This window comes from Toxotes jaculatrix, chromosome 15 (assembly GCF_017976425.1).
Source record: "Toxotes jaculatrix isolate fToxJac2 chromosome 15, fToxJac2.pri, whole genome shotgun sequence".
NCBI classification, from domain to species: Eukaryota; Metazoa; Chordata; class Actinopteri; family Toxotidae; genus Toxotes; species Toxotes jaculatrix.
In genome coordinates this window covers 20,897,576-20,917,765 of record NC_054408.1, presented here as the reverse complement: position 1 = coordinate 20,917,765, position 20,190 = coordinate 20,897,576, and the positions used below count along the sequence as shown (strand labels likewise).

The following is a 20,190-nucleotide window of genomic DNA, read 5'->3' as shown; positions in this document are numbered from 1 at the left end:
TAAATACATGCTTCAAGGGCACTAAATACACAGTACAACTTGTAAAAACTGAGCAAAACAAATCAAACATCACCAAAAACTTACAAGGCCACAGTGAAAAAACAGGAAGAGCCCTAAAGGATTGTGTAATTTAGACACAATGCTACCACACACCTTTTAAAGTCTGGGTGGGGCATACATGTCTGGCCATCTGAATACCTGCTCTCTTTACTTGTCCCTCTTTCTGTCCCTTGCAAGTTGCAAGTTAACTTTTATGACCTGGTCCTAGGAGAAAATGCGAGGTTCCAGGGGTGTGGAGGACACTTAAATGTACACTTGCTGTCCTTGCAGACGAAAGACAAAACGGGAAGCCTACATCCTTTCATCCCCAGACATCAAAGATTTGACAGAACTGAGAAGACAAACCCAGGCCCACAAGTACAGAGTGGAACAACTAAAACGTTGTGTTGCTCTCACACTCATCAGTGTATCATTCAGCAGCAGTGGGCCACCACAGCGAGGAAACTGCCACCACTGCTACAAACAAAGAAGAAGGCCGTTTTTAAGAAGGCCTCCACTGTACTGTCACCTAACAAAGCATACGGTGGCCTGTGCCATGGTTGACATCATGCACATTTTGTATTTCTACTATTTCCGCTTCTTTCAGTTTCTTCTATTTGTAGTTGCCATGAAATTTGGTGTCTCCATGGTGTCCAGAGGATAAATCCCAATGACTTTAGGGATCCACAGACTTTTTCTCTAGCATCACGCTGAGGTTCACTTTAGTCTTTTCCTGACAGCTCAATAACTATTGGGAGGATTTTGCCAAAATTCTAGGTACAGACATTCACGTTCCCTTTAGGATAAGCTGCAATCTCTTTGAAGAACCCCTAACTTTTTGTTTAGCGTCATAATCAGGTCAAAATTTTTATTTCTCCAATACTTTGGTTTCTGACCAAATACCTGCACACTACTAATTATCAACTATTGTCAGGCTACCAATCTACCATCAGTTTGTCAACATTGTCACTGCATGTTAGCAATCCACCGTTAACATTTCCATTTGCCGTTGCCCCAACTGCCCTAAGGGCCAAAATTAAGACTGGCATACCTGGCATTTATTTCTTAAAGTTCAAGGCATTTTCAGGTTTCATGTCTGCTTTATTTTGGTGCCACGTGCCCAGGAAATTCAGATTTCAAAGATGAGCACCAGCAACAATTATACGTTGTCACTGTTTAGAAATCTGCGGTGTAGGTCCACTTAGTCACTCAGATCTGTGTCACAAAAAGAAAACAAGTCAGACTGGACACTTTGAACAGAGAGGGGGGAACGGACAAGATCTTAGAGTCCCGTCATGTTTCAGTTGGATGGTGGGAGATGTTAAGTAAGGATACACGGCTATTGTCTGCCTGAAGCATTCCCCACAAGCTGTGACTATTCACCAAGGAGACTTCACTCTGTGTGTGTGTGTGTGTGTGTGTGTCAGACAGAGACAGGGAGCAGAAATAAAAATGCAGTCAGGACTTAGGGATGGGGTGAGGGAGGGGACGGGTATGGGACCATTTCATTGTGGGTGACAGAAATCCTTAACCCAACAAACATACACACACACACACGCACACACCAGAATTTGGAGCTACACACAGATGCAGCTTAACACCGTGGCATTTCTGGCAGCAGTGGAAGGTAAACTCCAGTTGTGAGAAGGAGGTGGTGGGTGTGTGTGTGTGTGTGTGTGGGTGTGTGTGTGTTTGTGTGTGGCCTCGTTTTCTTTTTTCTGACAAACAATGCACCATTCAGCTGGGGAATAAATACAACAAAACTACAAAAGTATGCCACAGCAGCTACAACTTGTTACAGGAAGGACACTGAAAGGCTGAATTACATGAAGTCACAGATGAGATAAATCGAGATAACATGAACGATTTAACAGATTCTCTCAGAGTCTTTTATGAAGCAGCAGGACAGTTGTCCTTCTTTATGTTTCAGCTTTCTTTGTTTCAAGCCAAACATTTATTACCAAGTGCTGGATGAGAACTACTTGAACAGTCCAGGATGAGTGAAAAACCACATTTCTGACCTCCTCCTTCACAATAAGTGTCCAGGAAACTGTCAGTCATCTTGTTAGTAGGTGACGAGCGTTCATAAGCACTCAATAACCCCTGGGACGACTCTGGGATTCCACTCAGATATATAATGTCTTGTCCCGTCAGTGGATCAACTTTCACCTTTTAGGTTTTTATTTGGAAGGGTCTCCAGTTTCACTGAAATAACAGTCTCAGCAGCATTTGCAGGTACAGTAGGTGTAAGCTTTTGGCTGCGGTGTCTTAACCTGCAAAAAAGTTAGAGGTGCAGATGTTTCTGCCCCTTCGACTTAATAAGGATGCCAGTCTTATAACTATGCCGCTTTTGAGCCCAGATCAGACCTATTAGGTAACACTGCAGTAACCCAATAGCATTGCTCGGCTGTATGGGCTGAGCGACAGCATGCATGGCCGGAATGTGTCCAATTGCCGGAGCGTTGGCAAGAGGAAAAAGGCGTATGGAGGGTAAAGAGCAGGAAGTGGACGCAAATGCACACCTCATGCGAGCCAACACATCCTGAGAGCTTTTTTTCCAGCAGTTCAAACACTATTAACAACACAATGAACCTGTTCAACACCCCCAGATCCACCTTACCCTGTCCTCTGAAAAATCGCCTGCCATCAGCTCGGCTCTCTACTGAGTTTATCAAGCAGTAATTTGTTGCCAGTGTACTTTTCACCCCATTGTGAATTTCCACTGATGTATTGAAGTCTTGGAAAGGAGCCAGCCACTTAAAACAAGACCCCTGCCCCCCACCACTCGCACAGACACACCTCACTAGCCCACTTTTTTTTCTTTTTCCTGGCCTGAGACACAGCCAGGATCCTGAGGCAAGACTTGGGTTTTAGAGGGTGGGTAAGTGAGAGGTTTGACTTGCCCTTAGGGTAAGCATACTGTGCTAGTATTGGGGGTAAAAAACCCATTCATCAAAGCAGTGTTACAACAGGGCACTCCCCATCACATTCTGTAACTCTACAGTAGCTGGTGATACATCTGAATGCCTAATTGAGGTTCGCTTTGTGGTTTATTGCTCAATATATCAACTCTAATTGAGTTGTTACGTTCAAACACAAAGTAGATATTGAGCTGGAGCATTGTCAGTAAATAGTATTTACACACAATAACTGTCATGACTCAGAAAAAACATAAATTACAATACTCGAAAACTATATAAGAATGTATATCAAATCATCTTGTGGCTGAAGGGAGACTTGTAAAGTTGCAGACCACAAACAGCAAAGCACTTCAGCAGATACAGAAGTCTTTCAGTGTTTTTTTTTAAAGCTGTGAACAAGTTGAAGCCTGTAAAATAACTGAGGTAGGAAGTGTGCCTCTAAACTGACACTGCATCGATTCCTGTTGTTCCTTATGCTACACCAAAAACATAGGGATTCTGATCAATGGTCGATCTAGTATCAGGTGACAGAAATAAATCAGGCGAGCGGCCTTGTCACCACAGTCCTACATTCTGAGGATTAACAAGAAATACCTACCAAAAAAAATCACCAGAGGTCTGAAGGTTACCATTTGCCTCTTTCACTTCCATGACAAGGTTTGAGCTACATAGATGGTGGTAACTAATAAGCAGCAACAAGCTTGTTACAGCTTGTTCTCAATCAAACTTGCATATTATAAATACAGTTCTTAGCAGTGTTTGTGCTGATCTTTTCTTTTGTTTTATCCACAAAAGTTTTGAAAATGAAATCAATGTTAAAATACTAACACATCTTGAGCAAATTTGAAAAAGTTAAAAAGAACATGACTAGCTTCATCTTGGCAACAGTGCTATCAGGTTCAAAGGCTAAGTGGATCAAAATATGTTCTTAATTATCCAAATTTTATTCTTTAAACTTTGCCTTAGGGTTATACCTTCAGCAATACACTGTTTCCATTACTCAGTTTGAACTGTCAGACTCAGATTCTTTTCTGACTGCATGTACCTAATACCTGAATGTCTTGATCATCTGACAGTGAACTCGCAAGGGCATGCCAGATTTCAGCAACTAAAACAACCATCTTAATACATGAAACAAAGAACTCAAAGCAGTGTCTCTAAGACCAGCCTGAATTGCAATAAGCGATCGGAGAAGCATAGGATTGTTCTTCAAAAGTGGAAAGAAAAAAAAATGTACACAGTCTAACCAGAAACTGCTGCTATAAAATAAACCACTGAACAACATGAGTGTAAACCACAGACCATTGGGTTCACACACTGTGTGCTTGAGCTCTCTAATCTGCCCACTTGACCCATTTTCACAGCAGCTTCGTAGCCCACTTTTCTCAAACAGAAAGCCACCAAGAAAATACCAGCAAGGGAGTGGTGGGAGACAAATTCCAGTCCCTGTTCAGGAAGGCTTTAGGTTTTAGTAAATGCAATAATATGGTATGTCTGTAATCACAGCTTAAGATGGAGGAGGGATGCTAATAAATAAATAGAATAATAATGCATTTAAAGAACTTAACAGAACTTGATTACAGAAAACACAGCCAGTCACTGGCGTGTCTGGACACACACGCACACACACACACACACACACACACACCTCTCACTCTTCAATGTTTTGTCAGAATACATGCCCATAAACATAATGTACACCTTGACAGTGGGTACACTAAAATTAGCTCACATTATGTTGGCACATTCTAATATACTTCTGCATCATAGCAGACACCATAATCAGATCTATTCATCTATTTGCTTAAAGGTTTTAATTATTGAGCAGCCACAGAAAGTGCTGAATTTGCATCATACTATTAGCTTTTTGACAGCAAATATCTGCTACAGACAGAGTTGTTTCATTCCAGCCAAGGGAAAACCCTTTGTCGGGGAAGTCTACCAAAAATGGTGTCAACACAAAATAATGGTGGTTAGAGATGCTTATCCGCTGCAGTACATTTTACTTTGAGAACTAGGTAGCATAGCAGGAATTGGTCAGTTTTAAGAGTAATTATGTAACTGCTTATAATATGACAACGAAACACAAATGTAAGGAAATAATTTGGTATTTTTTGACAATAACTGTCTTAACACTAAGGAACTCAAAGGACTTGAGAAGTCAACCACTTGCTGAAGCTTGTTGGCTCTAAGAGTCAAAAAGTACACTATGGTCACATTCCAAGACACGCTCATATTTAATAAAATAGAGGCCCACCTCTTTGCAGTGTAGACTGTCCACTGACAAATTTCCCAGGCTATCAGCATTCTTCAGATTCTCCTGCCAGTCACACAGGACAATTTATTGACTGACCACCTAACAACCTTGACGCAATGTTTCAACACAGAAATGCTCTTATATCACACATTGAAAATGACATCAATATGATGTGTTGCACAGTAACTGTTAGGACTAATCAACAACACTGACACTTGTGGGTTTTGGTTAGACTAGGTAGTTTTCATCACCCTTATGAAATTAATAAAAGCTACCATACATCAAACGTCTTAGAGACAGTCTGGATCATTAGCTCCAAATTGTGAAGCCCATGTTTAGGCATAGACACTGATTGCTCAAGCAATTGTTTCCAAGATAAGGTGTTTGTATACTAGATTTAATCTTGTGCAGACCATTTCATCACGGTCTGATGAAGACCTCAAATTACTTGGCTTGATAGAACAATCTTTAATAACACCAATGGATAAGTGATAGTTCAGTAAAAACAAGTAAAAAGTAAGCAAAAGCCCAGCTATTTGTTTTTTTTTTGTTTTTTCTGATAAATGTAACTTTTATAACCACTGTATTTTATGCCATTTCAACAACTCCCTCACTCTTCTATTTTTTTTCATGGTCCATCATATCCTCACATTCACCATGAAAGCACAAACTACCTGCCTACGCAGGTCTAAGATTTACGAAGCAACCAAAATGCTGGCAAATGTGCAAATGCATATGCACATCCTCTGAGCATTCAGCATAAGCCAAGAATGAATTTCCATTCATTCCTGTTGTTGTTGCTGAATGCATAAGTAAATGACATCCTCCAGCGAAGACGTGGGCTTCATGTGGAAAGAATGTGCAGGCAGATCTCATTTCTGCACTAACTACACTGTGTAAAGAGCAGTTTTAGATCAGTCTGTTGGCCAGTCCCGTCTCTTTGTCCTTCTGCTGGTTCTTTGAACCCACTAGGCCTCACTCAAGTGTTGAGTTTCAGCTTTGCAAAGCACTTCACGAACATGTCAATGCAGATCAACACTTTGACAGTAAATCCAACCATGAAAGGGGGATAAAACACTTTTGTTTTGTCACAAAGCTTCCTTTTTGCATTGGAGGAAACCATGGGCCCAAACCCTTGACATCAGAAAACTGACAGAAATTTCACAAAAGGAAACATCAAAAACAGATGCAATAAAAGTAGGGTGAGTGCGATCCACTTAAAATACATTTACATATGTAAACGTATTTTAAGTGGACAACACACTGAATTGGTTCAACTGATGCTCAAAATTGTCACCATATTTGAAAGAAGCTCACAGCTGACAGCCACGACCCATTCTTCAGCCCAAGTCCTCGCTGCTTGGCTACTGAGCACCAATCACATTTAATTCACATAATGAGAAACGTAGACTTTGACCTTCCCCTCAGACGATTCCCTCCAATCTCTAAAGGCAAAGTCTCACCCTCTACAAGGGGTGTTGATGGGTGCACAAACTTTTAGCTTATGTGGCACAACACCTTCAAATACCCCTCAGTGAATAATGTTGGGCAGCTTATGCTTCACCTTCAACTGACACTTTAATCCCCTGTAATGAATGGAGACAATGGCTGGAGGGAAATGACGTTATGCCTATGGCTATATCAGAGGCCTGGGAGATACAGTAGATGAAGAGCAGTAAGTGGGGACAAAGAGGGCTTTCATCAACAAGACAATATCAGGGCCCTCAATTAGCACAGGCCAGACTAGGGTCCAGGGTGCCAGTGTTCATTGTTCCCCCCGATGGGTTCTTTAGCACAAAAAGCCCACAGGTCATAGTCTTCCTCTGTTTCAGCTTAAGCCAAGCAAAGGCATGTTACAATCCACGTGATGGGGCTTTGGTGAGCCCGTGCACCAACCTGATATGAAACAAATGAACTTAGTGAACCAGCTGAAAAATATTTTTACCCCACAGCTGCAATATATGACTTATAAATTGAAAAGTTATTAAATTTGGCTAGATATTTATTTATCTACAAAGATGATACCCAACATAAGAGATAAGACAGAATAATCTTTTATCATACCAATATCAGTATCATATCTCTCATCCAAAGTAAACTTGGATGACGCTCTGCCAGCTCTGCAGACAAACAACAGAAAACGTTTAGTTTCAAAGCAGAGTACAGACACAAAAATGACACAGATAAAGATCAAAATATAAACTGAGGTTAGGGAATTTCTGCTCAAATACAGTTTCTTCCTCTGATCTATCTATCTATGGTATGCCCAAACAGAAATCTACTGTTATTCTCAGCTTAGGGCATTCAGGGAGCAGTGACCTTATCATGCTTTGAGAGTTTCACAAAGTGAAAGAGAATAAAGGAGGAAACAGGAGACTGAGTGAAAATAAGCACAAAATCCACAAAGGTGAGTGTGGGCCTGTTTAAGGGCCCTGGCACACCAAGCCAACAGTGGACCACCAGGTATGGTTAGGTCATGAGGCAGGGTGAGGCGAGGTGAGGTGACGTGAGGTGACTGAGGTTCGCCAGCCATTATGATGTGCACTGCTTTTTCACTAGTCAACCTAGAGCAAGCAGCAATGGTGGGTGGAGGACAAAGCCTGAATATTCACAGATTCAGAATTTCTTTTTTTATGTGGGAAAACCATATTAAACAAAATACTAATTGTAGCAGAGCTTTTAAATACTTTAAAACCTGTCTGGAGGGGACCTTTAACTTGGGCAGACAGGAAACTCAAGGTTACAAAGACTTTACACAGCCAAGTCTATTACCAAGTTCAAATAATAAGGTTATAAACTAGAGCTGTGAAACCACGGGGTCGTTGAACATGGCAGCAACTGAGTTTTGGGGGATGTTTCAGCCAGTCAACAGGCCAATGAGGAAGAGAATTTGACTGCAGACCTTGGAGCTTGTCTCCCTGACTGGTAATGCCACTGTCTCAGTAGATGAACAGCCTTGCAAATCTTTCACTGGACCTCTAAATATTTAACATCCCCATGGTTGGCCTATGTTCCTCCTCTCTAAAACTCTCAATGGATGGCACTGTGCCACCTGGCCTGTAACAACCAGCGACTGAATAGAGGGCACCCTTTATTGTCTGCGAGCTCATGATTCACACAACAATTAGCAGCTTTCAAGTTATGAGCAACCAAGGCATTCACTTTGTAAAAATCCAGACTCAGCACATGATCCAACAAGAAGCTATGTCTTCTGTCTCGCTAGATATGATCCATACACAAAAGCTGATATCGGGAATGCTTTTTATTCTCTCCAATGCATGAAGGTTGGTGATCTGAGGCACACAGCAAACAGATGCAACACAAACACTGGCAGACTCAACCGCCGAAGGCAGAAACTGATGTTCCTTTCTTAGTTTTTTTTTTCTCTACATTTTTTAAAATTTTACTACCCAACATTATATCCAACACAGAGAACACCTGGAAAGTCCGCTTCTCATTTTCTGGCAGGTACAGGGAAGAGAAGCCATGTCGCTGAATCCCATACTTCACCCAAAGTCCTACTTCCAGCAAGACCATATGAAAGTAGAGGACAGAGGTGCAGGACTCAGCAAATCCCTCTTTTGTCACAGGAGCTCTAGGCTTGATGGTAATCTCCCTGTCCCCTGGGATTCTCCTCAGTTCACACCCCCATGGTGTGAGATTTGTGAGGGGGTAAAAAAGAGAAGTGCCTACAGACATGGCAGCTCTTGAAGGACGGGTGAATGAGTGGAATTCAAGGATGCCTTGAAAAGCAGCCTGAACATCATGAGAGTCAATCGAAAGATAAGAAGACACGGAGAGCAGAAAGAGGAATATAACGGCAAGTGAGGTTTGAAACTCACAATGACATTCCCGAGAGGGGCCTCATGAAATGCTGAATGGTCTATTCATTCATTAAAAACGCATTGGGTGGTAGCTGGGGCTTGTACGAACAGTGTACACATCTGAAAGTTAAAATATGCTTATTTCAGGTTTGAATCTGTAAGGTATCCTGAAAATAATGCCAGGGGATCACATGACGCAGCCTGCTTCAGGGGGCAGACATGAAGCAGGCTACGTAGGCTTGGTCACTCTGAACCAGGCCTAGTTCACGGAGAGTGAAAAGCTGATGGTATAGATTTCTTAGGACAAGAGAATGTAAATGGGTGGAGGGGGGTGGTGGGGGTCTCCAGTTTCATGCCTGCCTGTGTTCAGCAGGCTGTCAGTAAGAACAAGTGAACACTCCCTAAAGCTGGAGACTGGGACAAAGTGCCAGGTAGATAGATCCGGTTTCCTTTGCTACAGCCAAATACGGCTTTGTGGTGGAAAAATCTGCACCTGGTGGCCATGGAAACCAGTGTTCACCCAGGCTACAGCCTACAGTGCTGACAAACTGACCACATAGAGTAGAAGTAAGCCTGGCTGCAAATGTAATGCTTTCTAAAGAAGCTAAATGCCTTTTACCAGTGTAGTCGGGGTGGTCAACAGGTCTATAACACTTACGTTTTTTTACATTACAGAACACCACTGCAACTGCCGCTACTGTATGTTCACTCATGTCAGAATTCATCGTGGGGTTTGGTGCTGCATGCAGAAGCTCAGCGGCTCACTCCAACACAGTGCAGTCCTCCAATAAAGTCAATGAAATCACAATCTGCATGTGAAGAAACAATAGATCTCTTGCCACAACACTTAACTCTCTTTTGTGTTATGATGCAGAGAGTAGATCTGCATGCATAAAGCAATCAGTTCATTTTGTCCAGATGTTGAGAAATGTTTTTCTGATGCAAATGCATTTCTTAAGCATCAACAAATATGCATAACTAGATGGAGGAGATTCAGTTTTACTTTTGAAAGTGTTGGTAATAAGTAGCCTTTCCATCCAGCTCTATGCTCAGCTCTTTAAAACAAAACCTCTACAGATACTGTAGAGTCCTGTTATTTGCAGAGTAAGGCTTCACACCTTCAACTAACTCTTACCTGGATTACGGCTGGGAAAGACAAGCAAATAAGTGAGGGTTTCACCGCAAACAGGAAAGAGGTGCTGAGAGGTAAGAGGGCACTCAGTGTGCCATTAGTGTTGGAGATAGTTGGGTGTACAGAGCAAGTGGCCCTACAAATCCTCTTCTCTTGGAACATAAGCAGTAATTATGGTGCCCCTCTGTATTTTGCCTCTGTCAACCCGGCATTTTGACATCAGGGACAGCATGAGAGAACAGCGGAGCGCACCTTAAACACTGAGTGGAGGGAGCACATAAAAATACAGATAACAGCTGTCAGCAACATTCAAAAGGATGGTCTGTCCTGAAAAGATGATGGGGATCGTAAATACAGAACAAATACTGAGTAAAGCCCTAAGAGTTTACTTCACACACAGCAATGCTGACAAACCTGCATCGTCCAAATAATCAATATCAGCTTTCTATGTCATGTTGATGGTTAATGGCTCTTTGGTGGTCATTTTTCATTCTAAAACAATGAGCCTTTTCAATTATTCAGACTGTCCATCAGTAAAACTGAAGACGATTTCTTCCTTTTCTGTATTATGACAAATCTGCCATTAGCCACAAATGCTTTCCTTCAGTTTGATCAGGTGTCCGACTGGTTATTCTAGGACTGTGGCCAAATTCACTTACTCCCCTCTTCACCACATAATGAAACAACCACGATCTCAGTAGGTGGAGGATCAGGGACATTCAAACGCAAAGGCAGCAAGTTTTTTCACAGGTCATAGAGGTCATTGTTACATGTGGGTCAAACCAGACACAGGTGTATCTGAGATGTGCATAAATTACCTTGGTGTGTGTGTCTGTGGTGGGGGATTATAAAAAAAATCATAACAAATATAAAAGAATGATTATGAGAGTGAAGGTTATACACGTCATAAGATGAAATGGTCTAAATGTCTCAGAAATTGTAAGTAAACACAAAATATTTAACTGGTAGATAGAAATAGTGAAAAACAAAGCATCGGTCACATTTGCTATCATGTTTCTGTTGTGTACATACACTTTAAACAGTGTTCCTGGTGACGCAAGGGTAATTCTCAAACTGGGCCATGTTTTTCAATGTCCAGTACAGATATACAACTCTTCACATTCACCACAGGCTGCAGATGTGTCTAATTAAGTAATCAAAGCAGGATGTGACCACCGTGGTTTACTTACAAAAACACTTCTACATTAAAGTAAACTATACCGAATCTAGAATTCCCTTTCAGCCTCTTCAGTAAGTGTGTTTCTCATATTTTTGTCCGGGTCTTTGACAGCTGTGCTGTGTTAAGAGAGTGGTCCTGTTACACTGTGTGCGTTTTAGGGGACAGGACAGGTCCCTTTGCTTGAAATGACCTTGTAAACATGACTGTGACTGTCTTTACGAAACACAAAGCAGCTGCATATGGAAATGTGCAATGACCCAATGTTTTTACAGCAAAGAATCAAATGTAATTTTAAAAGGCGTGTTCAGTCCATTACTGAAGTATCTGAAACTTCTGACTGATGATATCAGCAGTGATTGACAAGCTAAAGATAGTGGCCAGAGTGGCACGGGTGAGAGCATAAATGCATAAAGGAGGTATCCAGCAATGTCAAGTTTTTGAAAATGCAGAAAAAGAGGAGCCAGACAGGGATACCCAGACATTCACTTGACATTTTGAATGACCCCCACTCCCAACCTCACACACACACACACACACACACACACACACAAAGGTTACACTGAAAGTCACAAAGTTATCTCCACAGTTAAAAGATAAAAACCATCCTCCTAAAAGAGGTTTAAGAGTCTTTCGAAATGCTGGTTTGCACAATACGACAAAACTGATGCTAGTTGGAGCTTCAAACCTTGATATGAGGAACCTCCAAAGATGTCGATCATGAATAAGTAGGTTTACTGACTAGAAAATCCAGGGATTAGACATCACAAGGTTCACTGAGTCAACAGAATCTCTGCACAGTCGCTCCATTTATTTCATTAAATAGTTCCAATGATCCTAACAGAGGCACCATTCCAATAGCTGTTTACCACAGAAAAACAGACTAATATAATTGAAGTGGTGGACTTTTGCAGATTAGTGTACACAAAGTCTGGAGTTTACAACTTTTATTTTTTTAGGGGCTCAGCATTCCTCCCTGTCCTCCACAGAGCACCTGAGTTTCTATTATTTCTTCAAACAGCACAAAGTGCAGAATCACATTTATTGTAGGAATAGTTTTACCTGTAGTGAATCAATACTTGTATGTCGTCATTGCGTATATAAGGTGTTCTCTGATGGGACGGACACACAGAATCTGTTATAAGTACCAAAGATTTTTTACAAGATTTTTGTGTGTGCAAAATTTGTTGTGTATGTTGTCATGCCTGTAGCATCTTTTATAGTTTATGAAAGCCACTAAATACTTTGGCACAGTTTGTAAGCTTTAAATCCTAATAATAAGCTTTTTTATTGCCCAGAAGAAACTGAAGAAACTTAATTTCCTGCACTTCCAGCTCACAAAATGTGGACCTGAATTAGCTTTGTGCTTATCAACTAAAATGCTTCTATCCACTGGCTACCACCTGGGCTAACATTAAAAATAATAGGGTATAGGCGTTAAAGCACATAAAGCACATGTTACCGCCATATGTCAGGTCTGAGCTCAGTCAAGTTCAGGACCTGACCTTCCATCTCTATCACCCCATATAAAAATAATATGTATATAATAATAATAAATATAATAAATATAACATATAACATGAAGGCAGATATTCTGCACATTGCAGTGCTGTTTCTTCATAACAGTGCTTTTATTTACACTGATATTCATTCAATTGGTTTGCCTTAACTGACTTGACCCTTGAAAACCACACTGGTCACTGCGAACTGAACACAATCAATTCACACATATAGATTAAAACTTTCTGTGCCATAAAAAAAAACAGGAAAAAAAATATAAATATGTCAAAAGCACAATAAACAAAGAAGCTGAGCTTCAAAGATAGCAAATTTTTGCAGCGACAGGAAGAAGTGAAAAAAAAAAAAACAGGAAAGTTCAGACTGTTATTCTCGGGACACGTCTGAGGTATGGAAGCAGATGTTTTCCTGTAAAATGTGCAACTGTACAGTACATGACACGTCAACAGATGTTTGTCAAAGGGTGTTCTGTTTCCTCACATATCACTAGTATTAACATTTTCAGATGGAAGTTGTAGAATCATTTCACACAGGAGCCATGTCAGTCAAAAAACTTGCAAACAATAGAAAATGTCCATTTATAGTATAAAAATGTGAATAAAATATTTTTTTATCCCTATCCAGCACATTCAAAGCCTGTTCCATTTACCACTTTTTTTTCCTGTCCCTCTGGAAAACCTCAAGCCAGCTGTGATTTTTAATGTGGCATCTAATTCAGCCATTAAATGGCACGGTGGGGTGTCCCCTTACAGCCGTTCCCCTCCCCCGACGTCGTCCTGCTCCCTTCAGGCAAAACCACGCTGGGTGCATGTCAAAGATCACATGACAATAGGGATTCCTGACCCAGCCAGAGACTGGGAATGAATCAGACCTAATTCAACCATGTCGCAGGCAGCCAAAGGCACTGCTCTTGAGACAGAGTGGCAGGCCTTTTCAGCCTGGACACACACAGACAGGACAGCATTCCTGTGAAAATGTCACACTGTTTAAGAGTTACTTGCAAAGGTTTTACCTTACAAATGATGCTTGATCAAACCTGTTTTAGTGCTAGATGGGATATGCTAGTCACAAAAGACACAAGTACACTCTGGACTAGAAGGGGGCCAATCTATCTGACATACATAAGTTCATCAAAGCTCCCAAAATGCTGTATCTCTCTCTGTTAGTGATCACGCTCAATCAAATATTAATTGATATCCTCTCAGTTTCCTCTCCCTATCATCTGACAGCGACGCGGTTCCCCAACTGTATGTTTACTAAATTAAATGTAGGACATCAGTCAGGTTCTAAAATAAATAATTCAGGAACAGAAGAGAGTTCTTTCATTCAGTGGCTCCTATGGCCCCTTAACACCATTACTATTGTGTGTCAAAGAAACGTTCCATTGTCTCTGCCTCTTGTTCAGATGCACTAACATTATAACATCTGGAAAGATACAAGTTAGGAATTCTGCTTGTGCCATTTGGGTTAACAGGTCATTACACAGGAGGGAGAGGAGAGGAGAGGAGAGGAGAGGAGAGGAAAAGAGCCTCTTTCAGAAGTGAGATGCAGAGTCTACAGGCCACAGCCTCTGGTCAGACACAGAGTAAAGACACAGGACCAACAAAGACAGAATGTGCATTTCTGAACACTGCAGACTTTGGACCTGAGAAAAAGCTGTAAACAGTTCCAAAGCCGCTTTGACCTTCTACGAATAGACAAACTGGTGTGTTGTATCACTGAATCATAACAATGTGTCACCACAGCTTTGCAGCAGCCATGCTAGTTGGTCAGCAAGCGGTACATAAAAGGTTGCGGTACATAAAAGGTTGCTGTACAGCAAAGAACAAGCAGTGAACTAAAGCCATCCAAACCAAAGAAAAGGCAACTATGAGCAGACATCATGCTCCACACACACAGGCAATTAAGCATCATATGAGGATGTGTTGGTGCAACTTCCTGCAGTTTAGATTGTTAAAACAGTACTTCATGTGTAAACTTAGGGAACATATAAAGTAGCTTAAAGTTTTAACAACCCAAATCCTCCCTCTTTCATAACAGTTAGACAAAAATCAAACTGGTCATCTGCTTTCATGACTCCACTATTCCCACAGACTGGTGCCAAATCGGGCAGACAAATTCCAGGAGGCTCCCAAAAGGGATATTTGCCCATATAAGACAGAAGTATACTATCTTAAATATTCACTGTGTTGAAAATTGGGGAATTACATGATTTATCCACCATGAGCTGTTTGCAATGCCCATAAGTTGCACTCTTACAGCAAACTGGGCAGCCAGAGGATGTTATGACTGCTGGAAAAGTGACCACAGTTAGGTGTACTGAAGTGTAAGCATGTCATCAGAGCCATTACATTCATGTTTCAGGTTTTCTTTTTTTTTTCTTACCTGGCCATTGCGATGCCGCCGGGATGACAAGAATAAGGACGCAGCAGACAAGGCGCTCCAGCCATGAAGAACACCTGCAGAGGTAGCAAGCAATCACATTCAAAACTTCATCGCTTTAGGAAAAAAAAAAGTTTTCACAAAACCGCGAAAAGTACCTCATCTTCATCTCTTCTTTCCCTGGTACCGAGTGATGAAGCTACATGGACTATTCGGGGGGAACGGGGGTGAAAAACTGTTCACAGCGTCCTTGGCCCAGCACCGCCGCTGCACGCTGCTCGAACAGCTGATGGAGACGCGGCGTTTTGCTGGAAACAGTGGAGAAGTGTGGAGAGGGAGAGAGGTGACCTGCAGGGGTTTACAGCAGGGACTTCCGCCAGGTCCTGAAAGGGAACTATTTCCCCGGTTTTTCAACTTAAAGGTAGTGTCTACCATCACGGACTCGCGTCATTCCAAAATATAATCATAACAACAACAACAATTATATTTTATTATTATTATTATTATTATTATTATTATTATTATTATTATTATTATTATTATCGTTTTCTTATTGTGTTAAATTGCTTTTTTTACATTTATGTTTTTTTCATTATAAAATAAGAATAGTGTAATATTACTATTTTCCCTCACATTTTAACAGTGCAGAGAGAAAAGGCAGCGTGACCACAGCGCGTCTTTTCTGACAAACCTTATGTCCCTTTATTGACATTACCTGGAGTGGATGTGAATAGATGAGAAACTGCAGCCTGAGCTGTGTAAACCCAGGTTTTCCACCGGAAAATCTTCTGTCATTCATGCAGAGTTTACACTGTCACTACACATGAACGGACTTGGCAAGATAATGACCACGTGGTTTCAGTGAAGGCTTATTTACTTTAGTTTATGTTGCTCAGAGGTAAGAGGAAGGTGAGACCTACCTGAGACCTACCTGGTTTAGCTTGACATGAAGTTTAACATCAAGCTTTCAAGATCACGCAGTTTTATAACTTGCTGAGCTTCTAAAGTGCCCAACACGAAGAATTTCTTTACTATTATTATTATTATTATCGTTGTATCTGCAAACCTCCAGAATCTACATACATTTCAGTTCTACTTCAATCTTCAATTCTGAAATATGAAAAAAAAAAATAATAATAATAACAATAAAATCATCTTAAAACTCACATTTAACCATTCTTGGAATTTGCTCCAAAAAACATGAGCGTGAGTTGTTGTATGTTGCACTTACCCAAAATGGCCACCAGAGGACGAGGTTGGTTTTCTTTTCAAGACCTGCAAAGGTAACGTTTGATTCTGGTCGTGTGCCATTCAGCTGTCAGCTCACAGTAAACACTGTGGATTGTGTTTGGTCATTTATTTTTATTGTGTGACATGTTCTTTTCTTATTTATGTCTCTGTGTTAGAGAGAGAGAGTCTTTTCTTCATCTTTGTATTTTTGGATGCAAAAATTCCAAAATATCATTGTTACATTCACACAGTATTATATGCTTGTTTTATAAATGTAGAAATGTGTCACATCAAACAAAACATAAATAAATAAAAGAGAATTAACCTGAACATAAGCAGAGCAATATGTTAAATTGGTATCTGAATCTGTTCTGACACAAAAAGGACAAAAGACTACATTGATTTGCTGACGCATATCAGTGCAGCAGTTCTAGGCTGGTGTATTGTACAGATGCACGTTTGATTTTTTTCAATTATGACTGAACAGTTTCATACCATATATAAGTCATGTGAATTCATCAGCTTATTGGTGCATCCTTTACATGCTGGAGGTACTACTAACTTATTTATTTTTCTTTAAGAAGGTTTGTCATCACAGGAAAAGACACTGGGTTCAGTCCTCTGGCACTATAATGACTCTAATACAGCAGAGTCTACAGCTCTGTCTGTAGGCCTCCAGGCTACTGTCTGAACACGTCCACTGCTCTGTGAATGTCTGCTTTGCTCACATTCCAGTGTCAGAGGAAAGAAAGGCAAAACTGTCTGTTAAATACTATGATGGAGAGTAACCTTACAGAGTGGGACTGCTTCCACAGAGAGTGTATTAACAGAGAGTGTATTAACAGATACACAGAATGTATTGTGCATCCTGCAGCTCTATAATGCAAATGTCATCATTTGACATAAGCAAGACAGTAGTAACTTTGTGGGGGGGGGTTCAGTATTGTGAGCAATAAAATCCTAATCCCATGGAATTATAGAAAAAGTGGCACTTTTTTATTTTATTGAACTTATAAATGTTCATTTTTAAGACTATTTTTAACTATTTGTATCCACTTAAATTGAAGTCACACAAAGTTTTCTTTTTAAGGTGCCGTGCTCAGAGGAGTAACAGCCACTTGTTGATAACAAAGCTTTTGCTTTTAAGGTATATTTTAGGGTCACAAGGTCAGTTTTAGCTTAAGGTTTCATCTCATCATACCATAAATTTTTCCTGACTTACGGATTATTTGATATTTGATGGGTTATTTGACCACAGTGGTATCCCTTAAAAACTCCTGAGTCTACATTGTAATTACAGTGAACTGCAGGACATGGGTTGAGTTTCACTTCAAAAGGAGTTTGAAGCACAGAAATGTGTTTACAATTTGCCATAAAGGGTTAAGCCCTGAGATTGTACCAAGAATTTATGGTGCTTTTACGCTTCTAAGTATTTTTGTAGGCTTTCAAATAGAAGCCTTACAATGTTACCTATAATAACAATTTAAAGAGTTTTATATGCACAACAGTTTAAGAAAATCTGTAAACTCTTGTGTTTTTGAGGAGCACATTGCACATGGGTGTAACATATAAAGTAATGTGTCTTCTGAGAATGATTTATTCACAACAGCACTTCAAAGAATAAGTGATTCACTTTCCCATATGTACATACCAGCTCACATGACAAGGGTGGGGTTCTTAGTAATCAATACGTAAAACACAACTTGACATGGCTATTGTTCCCATCCATGTTAGGTCATGACCTGCAATAGACTCTACTGATTAATGGTCCATCCTGAGTGAACCACAGTCCAGATCCTGAGGGCCAAAATTAACCGTCTTTTCTCGACAGAGTCACTGTTGATGAATCAGTGTTTGTAAGCAGGTGGCTGTTCTGCTGATCCTGTCAGCACTGTTCAGATTTAAAAGCTTCACACCCTTTTCTAGTCCAGTGATTTACTGGTCTTGTGATGTTAGTTGACAGTTTGGCCCAAGTTTGTTTTCCACTGTATTTCCACTCCAGCTGTAAAGTGGTTTAACTAAAATGAGTGTTGTACACAAAACAGGCAGACAAAGGCAGAAAGTATTCTCAATGTGCATGACTTTTGAGGTATTTAGCTAAAAAAGTAAATGTTTAAAAAAAAAATCTCAGTGTTTTCAGTGTTTGTCCTGTAGAACAGTATAGACCTCTTCAAAGGAAATAGACTGAAATTTGCCATATCAATAAATATCATAGTCGTGAAAACATTACTTGACATTTTATAAACCCCAATCTTTTCAAAATGTCAAAATGTACTCATACTTAAAAACTCACTCACTCACCCAGATCTGATAGCGAGACAATGTTTCTGCATATTGATTTTTTTCCAGTTCAGGACGTTTGAGTTCAAATAACATAACCATTGAACTCAGTTGTAGGCACAAAGCGTTTCATAACCAGCCACAGGAGTCTGAGTTATATCAGATTACTTCCAACAGCTGAAATCAGGCAGGAGGGACTGTGGGGCCGTGGAGCCACTAAACAGCTGAAGAAACAATGTGGCCCATGCTGAGGCCAGGTCTCACAATCACACCACACACTGAAAACACCCAGGCCCACGTGCTGTCCAATCCTTTCACTTCCACAAGACACTAGATCAGATACTGTCTACTGGCTCCTAATAAAAGAACAAAGTAAAGTTACTCAGCATTAACCATAGATACTGGGCAGAGCACAGTAGCATTAAAGCAAGTTTGGAGTTTTAGTTACACACATTACCCACACATATACATTCTGTAAATAAACTAATTGGCCAAATTAAAACTCAGCTGTTTACTACTTTTCACTGCAGCAGTGGAAAAATAATAATTTAATATTATGATGCATAAAATAGCTAATTCCAACAAGGAAAAGGTGAAATCTAAAACAGCTACAGTTCCAAAAATGACCATAACAGACATGAATTAAACAGTAAGTTCTTTCTGTTTCAGTTTCATTTATTAAGATTTTGGTGAAACTTCAGTTTTTACCGGAACATTTTGATTGATAATATCTCGACAACTGCTCTGGCACATGGATGTTTGAATTAAATAAAACCTTAATTTGAGTCTGATTATGCCACATTTTGTGTTAGTGAGGTTTTGCCATTTTTGTTGAGTGATGCACTCGGTTGCATAGTAATATAGATAGTGAGTTGCAAGTGAGACTGACAATTCAGACGCTAACTGCACACCTATGCTAACCGAAACAAGTGAATGTGTATTTTTGAAGCCAGCTTAACAGCCAGTAAGGACGAGTGCAACCTTCACGGCACTTAGCAACACATGCACGTCTTTACTGGATCTCGCCAGTGAGGTGAGATCCCAAACCTAAAGTACTGCATTTGCATGGAATGAAGATGGTCTCCGTATTCCGATACTGACAAATGTTAAATGTGGACATCAACACGTTATCATGGTTGAAAATGCTATATTTGTGTTCAAGATACCTTGTCTTGGCTGAGACCTCTGGTAGCATGGACAGTAATGGGTGAGATGATGTACACATGCAAAGCAGTAATTTCAGCTTGCATCACACTTTCCTTGTTCCCGTACCAAGCACGAACCTGGAAGAAGACACACACATGGTAACAGATAAAATATGGTAAGTGATGAGGGCATCAGGACATGCAGCTGCACACAGCTCCTGTACACATATTCTGGGTTGTTTCATCCCCTACAGATGTAGCCAGGCTCAATTCCAAGGCTTTTTT

The 20,190-nt window shown here is 40.5% G+C and overlaps 1 protein-coding gene across 1 annotated transcript in view; it reads right to left on the bottom strand.

The window, feature by feature from the left end:
- Positions 1-15,572, bottom strand: part of col18a1a (collagen type XVIII alpha 1 chain a) — a 69,581-nt gene extending 54,009 nt beyond the window's left edge. Inside the window, exons 1-2 of the mRNA XM_041057830.1 lie at positions 15,409-15,572; positions 15,254-15,327 (exon numbers count right to left, since the gene is read on the bottom strand). Coding sequence (XP_040913764.1) covers positions 15,254-15,327; positions 15,409-15,419 — 85 coding nt within the window. The 5' untranslated portion in view covers positions 15,420-15,572. The remainder of the gene's footprint in view (positions 1-15,253; positions 15,328-15,408) is intronic.
- Positions 15,573-20,190: the final 4,618 nt, after the last annotated feature.